The following is an 8,819-nucleotide window of genomic DNA, read 5'->3' on the forward strand; positions in this document are numbered from 1 at the left end:
TTGGGAATAAAGGGAGAACGGGCTCTAGTCTTGATTTTATATCATTACATGAAAGTAAAATCAAAAAATCAAATCAAGAATAATAATAAACTGAATATTAAATAAAATAGGTAGGTACATAAATACTGATTTTCTTTACCCAAGATCGAAAAATTCCCGGAGGGACGGGCCCCGCTTGTTACGTAGGAATCGACCATTTATTATTAATTTTTACTCATTTGCAACTCCTCCATTGTCACCTATCCGACCAACCACGGTTAACATTGCTCAACTTCAGTAATCTATTGGGAACTAATCAAATGATGATTTCAACGTGCTATTCGACCTTTTAAAGTTACTTTTTCCGAGTTTTGACCTCAGATTTGGATTTTTCACAACTTTTTACGTAGGAATCGACCTTTCATTAACAATATTTTCCCGATTGCAACTCCTCCATTGTCACCTATCCGAACAACCACGGTTAACATTGCTCAACTTCAGTAATCTATTGGAAACTGATCAAATGATGATTTCAACGTGCTTTCGCCGCTGGCTAGGTTACATGTCTGTTAATCGGACTTTTTGAATATTGTTTTCTCAGGTTACTCAATGAAAGCAAGGGATCCCTGCTCGAAAACTCAGAACTGATCGATACTCTGCAGTCCTCGAAGAAAATATCCAAGAGTGTAAATGAACAGCTGAGAAATTCTCTTGTGACCCAAGTCTTGAATTTATTTATTTATTTTTTTATCTTTAAATGAAAGTAATAACGTGTTCTACTATTCAGTTTCCGTCTGATTTGAAAATTTTTCGGATACCCGTACTTACGATTTCCGACAAAGCTGTGAAATAGCTCTGGGTTTCACCAAATATAGTTAAGGTCCCTTCAGAATAAACTGCAGGAAATACAGAACGATTTTGAAGAGAAGTTGAACCGGAAAGAAGAACTCAACAAAAAGGTATGTTTTAGTTTAGCCACTCAATATCAAGTAGACCTAATCAGGTGAGGTGTCAGGTCTACCTGATAGAGTCAGGTCTACCTGATAATGTGTGTGCTCATCAGGTGTCAGGTCTACCTGATAGAGTCAGTTCTACCTGATAATGTGTGTGCTCATCAGGTGTCAGGTCTACCTGACAGAGTCAGTTCTACCTGATAATGTGTGTGCTCATCAGGTGTCAGGTATACGTATACCTGATCAGGTGTACCTATCAGGTCTACCTGATAGTGAATGGCTGGCCTTAGTAGTGCCGTGATATCCACTAAAGTTGTGAAAAAGCTCTTCTTTACCACAAAGAATTCATGATTTTCGATTTGAATTGATCTAACCTATCCCGTTACAGACGATAGAATTGAAAGACTCCCTAGAGCGAGCCACTCTACTACTGGAAGGTCTCTCTGAGGAGAGAATCCGCTGGGAAGATTCACTACGTAAGATGGACGAGAAGTACAAGTTACTTCCCGGAGACTGCTTACTAGGCACTGCTTTCCTGACATACCTTGGTCCATTCATATCCGTGTATCGAGAGGCCTTGTTTGAAATATGGATTGAAGCGGTAAGTTATACTCTGATCTTTGATCAAAAAGCGATTGATATGTATGTAGATGTAGTTTATTTTGTAATAAACTAATAAACCTTGAGATATGTACTGAATTTTGAAGTATTTAAACATTAATAAACAAAATATCTTTGTTAACCTAGGAAGAAACAAACATGTAAAGACAACTTTCAGGGTGTACTTGACCTTTCGTTTTCATGTCAATGTTTTTGTGGGGGAGCTCACTGTTTTTTGTGGTGTTATGATCACCACTCCCGCTCAGACCTCTGTTTATCAGACGGTCTGAGCGGGAGTGACGGGCATTACGTGGAGTCAGTTACAGCGTGAGTGACGGGCATTACGTGGAGTCAGTTACAGCGGTCACACTGCACAAAACGAATTTTTCTTCTTTGCTATTTTTTCTTTCTTTTTTCCGTGTTTTTTTTTTTTTTTTTTTTTTTTTTTTTTTTTCCTCCTCTGGCCTATACAGATGACTACACTTAACACACACTTAACAGACTACTTGCCTGCCGTGGAAGCCAGCAATGATATTGTAGGAAAATATTGGGACGCGCGTAGGAAAATGACAGAATAATCAATTCCTTTGCATTGGTAAACAACAACATACAGATGACTTATTGTGTTCACATTGCCAACAAAAGAAAAATTCGTGCAGTGTGAACAGGCTGTAGCTGTTACATGAAACCAGTAGCTGTGGACTGTCTACTAGCTTTGTGTAATACAGTCATTAGACTCAGTAGTCATTACTGGTATATGATCGAGAACTACAACGAAATACAACTCCGCACACTATCACTATATTAGTTCTGCGTTTAACACTGATATTTCTCCCACTCGGTTTTTGACTTCTCCATCATGCGTCTTGCTTGTGCCGCTTGCGTCGCCATCTTACTCTGCGCCAGACAGCAGCACTGATCATCATCCGCGTTATCCTCACAGTCCGATGTGCGGGCGTACCGTAGACTATCGCACTTCCTCTTCATCTTGTCTTGGAGCGTTCTCATTTTCTCCTTCTCCTTGGCCCTTCGCACCTGGAACATGAACAAAAATCTGGTGTGAACATCAATCGTACCGTAGACTATCGCACTTCCTCTTCATCTTGTCTTGGAGCGTTCTCATTTTCTCCTTCTCCTTGGCCCTTCGCACCTGGAACATTAACAAAAATCTGGTGTGAACATCACATGACTTTCGTTATCCTATTAAATTATGCTTAGCTGGTTTTCTTAGGTATGATTTTAGGGACCTGTGACATTAACAAAAATTAACTAGCCTTGGTCGGTTGGAAGGTAGCGTTTCTGCCTTGTAAGCATTTTTAGGTTTTTAAATCTTCAGGTTAGACCTCGCCGGAAATCGAACCCGAGACCTCCAGTGTCCAATCCTACTGTGATACTCGGGAACGAATATAGAACATACAACATACCTTCTCCTTATCTTTCTCACACTTCTTTCTCTCCTTGCGACATTTCTTCTCTTCCTTGTCCTTCTGTTTCTCGAACCGTTGAATTCTCGCCAGTCGTTCCTTCTCCTTCTTCTGCCGATGTTTCTCCTTCAACTTGACGCATTTTTTGTCGTTGAAGAAAGAGCCGAAAGCGGAAACGGCTCGAAATTTTTGTTGTGTAGGTACTTGTTCGTCTTTTATTTGCATTAGAATGTGGGTGCTCAGTCTTTCCGTTATATTCGACGAGCTTTGAAGAGAACTAACGTTAAAGAGTGACATAATTTGTCTTTTTACTTTCCTTATCCTATAATAAGGAAAGTAATGTATTTTTCACAATGTGTTGAAATATCCTTTCGGGCTTTTTCCCTTCCATAATCAGCTTTGGGAACCACTGTAATTAGTTCAATTTTACCCCTTTACTTTTAATGTACTTAAAAACAAATATCACAACATGTTCATCACATATGTCTATTGTCAATACACACCACAAATTTCTTCGTCATAGAAAAAGGTCTGGTGGGGGCAAAACCCTATTCAAAATTTGAGGGAGGTAAGATTTCAGTGCGTCTTTGGGAAAATAATTATAATTTTTACCAACACAAACAATGCTGGTAATGGTAACTTGTTAAAAGATGCACGAGATATGGAAGATGGTGGGATCAAAATTTAAATATTCAAATACAGGAGCAATTGCTTCTTCTTTTGGTAGCAGCGAAAAAGGGTTTTCTTTGTTTCTCGAGGATCTTTTATCTTCCGGGTTTGCTGGATCATTTTGATATCGTGGGAGAATAAATTAATACCAAAAGGTCTTATCTATCAATATGAAAAATAATTTATTCATAATGTTGTTTTGTGTGTTTTTGTTAAGTAAAGGATTGAATCAATATGTGCATGTGTGGTTTTCCACAAGAGTTTATTGAACCGATCAAATTGAGTGATCTTGAATTAGATCAGTGTAGGAATCTGTTAATCTTGTTTAAAAAAGCTGAGTATAAAGTTTGCCCAAAACTTAGGACTTTTCATCGCAAAACTTCTCCTTACAAGTCTCGGAAATTGAGTCAAAAACACACATACCTATCACACCGAATTTGGTGGAGATGCCAAGTTTACCAATCTGAATTAGGTGGAAAATACACAGCTATATCTTACGTAGGTAGCTTTTTTAAGTCAACTCTGTGGAAATCAATCTAAAATTCCAGCTCATTTTTACTTCCATCTCTGGACAAACAAAATCCCATGCCAAAGCAACACCAAAAGTCCTACGGTTGAAGCTTGGTTCAGAGAAAAAGAACCACGTTTTTTATTATCCTTTCCACGCATTTCTCCGGGACTTTAATTGGATGATTGGGACTCACACCTGTTTATATAAATATGCATATTAAACATTTCGAGATGAGAATTTCTAGGAAATTTATGAGGGGGGTTCTGATTCTTGGCGTGAGAACCAGAGACGCTGCTGTGGTTCGATGCGGGGTTATAATTTTTTTTTTTTTTTTTTTTTTTTTTTTTCGATGCTAGTAATCGAACCGGGACCTTCTGCATGGCAAGCAAGCGCTTTACCACTTTGCTAACCGTGTCCTTTTTCTCATTTCGTAACAATGAAACAACTGCTACATTGGACGCGTGTGGTCTTTATCATAGCATGTCCATCCCTACTCATGTTGCTCTTTTTCTCTCCCCGTAGCTTCGTGATGAACTGGTCATTCCATACTCAACCGACTTCACTCCAGCCACCTTCCTATCTAGCCCGGCCATCATACGTGAGTGGGCAATACGGGGTCTGCCATTAGACAACTTCAGTACGGAGAACGGGCTTATTATAACGCAGAGTCAACGCTATGCCCTGGTCATTGACCCACAGGGACAGGCACTCAAGTGGATCAAACAGATGGAGATGCCCAATGTAAGTACCGGGAATGGAGTCTAAAAAGTCCTAAATGGGTCCTTCAAATTAATTTGCCAGCCTAGTTAGCTTGGTTGGTAGCGCGTCTGCCTCGTAAGCGCTAGGCCGCGGGTTCGATTCCCGCCCGGAGCGGATTTTATCCTCAACGGTTAATGTTCGTTCTTGGAACGGCTGGCTTTCTCCTATCCTGTCTTCCTTCTCTCTTTGATTTCGGGACGATCAAACCTCTAATATGCCCAACTGTTCAAGTGAGTACCTCTTTATTGGAATTTTTTAGTTTGTACCAACCTCGGTGGTGCAGTGGTTAACGCGTTGGACATTGGATCTGGAGGTTGGTGATTTTAGTTCAAGTCATAAAATTTATGACTCATAAACACACCTTAAAATGAAACTTTAAAGCAGCGTCCACATGGTCGATGGATGTATATACTAGTAATGAAAGTATTGCAATCGGTCCAAATTTTCAAAATCGGGAAATGCTTGTTTCTATTAATTTTGTGTTAATATTTCAGGACTTACAAGTGATAGACTTCAGCACGGATAGCTATATGAAAATCTTAGAGAAGGCGATGGAAATGGGAACTCCTGTACTGTTGCAGAATGTTACTGAACATATTGAAAGCGCCATCAAACCTGTTCTAGACAAGAATACGGTTATCATATGTAAGATCCTATTTTTACTTTGTTATAGTTACATTTACCTATGTAGCTCTATTTTTTAGACTCATGTGGTCCGTGTCTTAGCATACCCATCCCATAGTATGTCTCTCATCAGATGGGCGATAAGAGACACAATACTTCCAATTTTGGTGCTGGGTCAACACGAAAACACCAGAAAGTAATCCATCAAAATGTTTGCAATCGAAAAATGAGTACAAAACATGAAATTTTACGTGATTTACCGATCTTTTTAGGTACAGCTTTTATTGAACTGCCAGCTTTTTGTACCGTAGTAAAAATACGGTTTGTATAGGTAACCCACAAATCATATAAAGGTAATAAGTTTTGTAGTTACCTATTTCATAACTTTATAACCTAGGATGTCTAATATAAACATATTTAATAATAGATCTCATGACAACTAAATGAAAATTGATACCTATCTAGATTTAAAATTTTACTTTAAAGAGTAGATTTAAAATTTTAAATCTACTTTGTTTTTTCAAAAAAAAAAAAGTGACAGCAAAAGATTATTGAAGATTGAAGTATGGAAATTGGTTGCAAAGGAAGCACTTAGTAATGCTGTGATGTCCACTAAAGTTGTGAAAAACTCTGCTTTACCACAATGCATTCATAACTTACAATGTTGGGGTTTTCTGGTCTTGAAATTGGCACGTACCTTGTTTTGTACTGGACGTTTCGGGTCTAAATTCCAGACCCGTCTTCAGCAGATTGTCCCAAAGTTCAGAAAACCGCAACATTGTAAGTTGAGTGTGATTGTTGGCAAATCAAAAGTGACATTTAATTCTCACAAAGAATTTATAATTTGATTGATAGTGATTATTGGATTATAGGATTGGAAGCTCATCTGCTCGCCATTGTAGTGAGGAAGGAAAAACCAGAGTTGGAAAATATCAAGGATGATCTAGTGGTGAAAATATCAGAGGGAAAGAAAACGCTGAAGAATCTGGAAAATGAACTCTTGAGGTAAGATATCAGTCCACACTCAGGTTCTAATATTTTCGTGAGAGTTTCTTCGTCACTGTACTTTGGTTGATTATTGGATTATAGGATTGGAAGCTCATCTGCTCGCCATTGTAGTGAGGAAGGAAAAACCAGAGTTGGAAAATATCAAGGATGATCTAGTGGTGAAAATATCAGAGGGAAAGAAAACGCTGAAGAATCTGGAAAATGAACTCTTGAGGTAAGATATCAGTCCGATCTCAGGTTCTAATGTTTTCGTGAGAGTTTCTCCGTCACTGTACTTTGGACTTTTTCATTAGAACGGCACTTAAAAATTGAATTTTCGACCTTTTAAAGTTACTTTTTCCGAGTTTTGACCTCAGATTTGGATTTTTCACAACTGTTTACGTAGGAATCGACCTTTCATTAACAATATTTTCCCGATTGCAACTCCTCCATTGTCACCTATCTGAACAACCACGGTTAACATTGCTCAACTTCAGTAATCTATTGGTAACTGATCAAATGATGATTTCAACGTGCTATCGCCGCTGGCTAGGTGACATGTCTGTTAATCGGACTTTTTGAATATTGTTTTCTCAGGTTACTCAATGAAAGCAAGGGATCCCTGCTCGAAAATTCAGAACTGATCGATACTCTGCAGTCCTCGAAGAAAATATCCAAGAGTGTAAATGAACAGCTGAGAAATTCACTCGTCGCTGAGAAGGAAATTGACAAGGCTAGAGAAGTAAGTAAAGTACTGTATATCCATCAAGCCTCTTAGTAGAAAAAATGTAATTTCATAATAATTATTCCTTAAAAAAATTACTAGTAGGTATAGCTCGCTATACTGTAGTAATAGAAAGTAAAAAACTTTCGAAATCTCTCCTTTTCTCAATTGACAAGGCTAGAGAAGTAAGTAAAGTACTGTATATCCATCAAGCCTCTTAGTAGAAAAAATGTAATTTCATAATAATTATTCCTAAAAAAAAAAGAAAAAAAAAAAACTTTCGAAATCTCTCCTTTTCTTCAAATCTTCCACATTTTGTTACTTCCCCAGGGATACAGATCATCCGCCGTGAGAGCTTCGATTCTATTCTTCGTGCTCAACGCTCTCTCCCGAGTTGATCCTATGTACCAGTATTCTCTAACCTCCTATATTAAACTGTTCGAGGCCTCAGTGAGCAGCAGTAAGAAGAGTGATTACCTGGAGGAGAGAATCACTCATCTGAATGAGCATCATACGTATGCTGTGTACAGGTAAAGGGTTGAAACACGTTTGTTTGTTAGGCCAGCCATTCACTATCAGGTAGACCTGACAGATATACCTGATCAGGCCCGTCTGACAGGTCTACGCAGCAGTAAGAAGAGTGATTACCTGGAGGAGAGAATCACTCATCTGAATGAGCATCATACGTATGCTGTGTACAGGTAAAGGGTTGACATACGTTTGTTAGGCCAGCCATTCACTATCAGGTAGACCTGACAGATATACCTGATCAGGCCCGTCTGTCAGGTCTACCTGTTAGTGTGTGTGCTCATCAGATATCAGGTAGACTTGACAGGCGGACCTTCTCAGCCGTACCTGTCAGGTCTGCCTGATATGTGTTTGCTCATAAGGTATCAGGTATAGACAATCACAGTAATTTTCATTAAGATAAAATATTTTACAGGCCATAAGGTCGTAGTGAGTATACTGTTGGTGGTTCGAGTCCAAGTCAAGTCACATAAAATTTATCGAAGCGTATTGGGTGGGGAACGAAAATTGTGACATACATTCAAGTATACACATGCTTAACTCAATTAAATGTCTTTTTGCAGTGAGCAGCAGTAAGAAGAGTGATTACCTGGAGGAGAGAATCACTCATCTGAATGAGCATCATACGTATGCTGTGTACAGGTAAAGGGTTGAAACACGTTTGTTTGTTAGGCCAGCCATTCACTATCAGGTAGACCTGACAGATATACCTGATCAGGCCCGTCTGACAGGTCTACCTGTTAGAATAGAATAGAATAGAATATACCTTGTTTATACTACCAGCATAGGACTGAAAAGTCCCTTTACTCTCGCAGTCTAAACAAGGTCTTATATATTTGATTGGTAATAACATTACATTTTATGGAACAATAAACAAGACCTGTTTAAATGAAAAAAAAAAACCGTACGTGCCCGTATGCCGTTGCCGTTGAGCCCGTTGAGACCGTATGCCAGACACAGGTCCTGTCAGACGGTCTGAGTGTGAGTGGCAGGCATAAGCACCTACTGTTGCCGGCCAATTTCCTACTAAAAGGCGCGAGAAGATCGGAAGAGCGGCGTGT

The 8,819-nt window shown here is 39.0% G+C and overlaps 1 protein-coding gene across 1 annotated transcript in view; it reads left to right on the top strand.

Moving 5' to 3' along the window:
- LOC103517178 (dynein heavy chain 2, axonemal-like) overlaps positions 1 to 8,819 on the top strand; it is a 46,264-nt gene that overhangs the window by 17,352 nt on the left and 20,093 nt on the right. Inside the window, exons 16-26 of the mRNA XM_026829374.1 lie at positions 581 to 665; positions 870 to 938; positions 1,321 to 1,533; positions 4,659 to 4,877; positions 5,390 to 5,540; positions 6,254 to 6,299; positions 6,375 to 6,468; positions 6,569 to 6,741; positions 7,104 to 7,248; positions 7,561 to 7,760; positions 8,326 to 8,392. Of these exons, the coding sequence (XP_026685175.1) occupies positions 581 to 665; positions 870 to 938; positions 1,321 to 1,533; positions 4,659 to 4,877; positions 5,390 to 5,540; positions 6,254 to 6,299; positions 6,375 to 6,468; positions 6,569 to 6,741; positions 7,104 to 7,248; positions 7,561 to 7,760; positions 8,326 to 8,392 (1,462 nt within the window). The remainder of the gene's footprint in view (positions 1 to 580; positions 666 to 869; positions 939 to 1,320; positions 1,534 to 4,658; positions 4,878 to 5,389; positions 5,541 to 6,253; positions 6,300 to 6,374; positions 6,469 to 6,568; positions 6,742 to 7,103; positions 7,249 to 7,560; positions 7,761 to 8,325; positions 8,393 to 8,819) is intronic.

The sequence above is a fragment of the Diaphorina citri genome, unplaced genomic scaffold, assembly GCF_000475195.1.
Source record: "Diaphorina citri unplaced genomic scaffold, Diaci psyllid genome assembly version 1.1 scaffold1772, whole genome shotgun sequence".
NCBI classification, from domain to species: Eukaryota; Metazoa; Arthropoda; class Insecta; order Hemiptera; family Psyllidae; genus Diaphorina; species Diaphorina citri.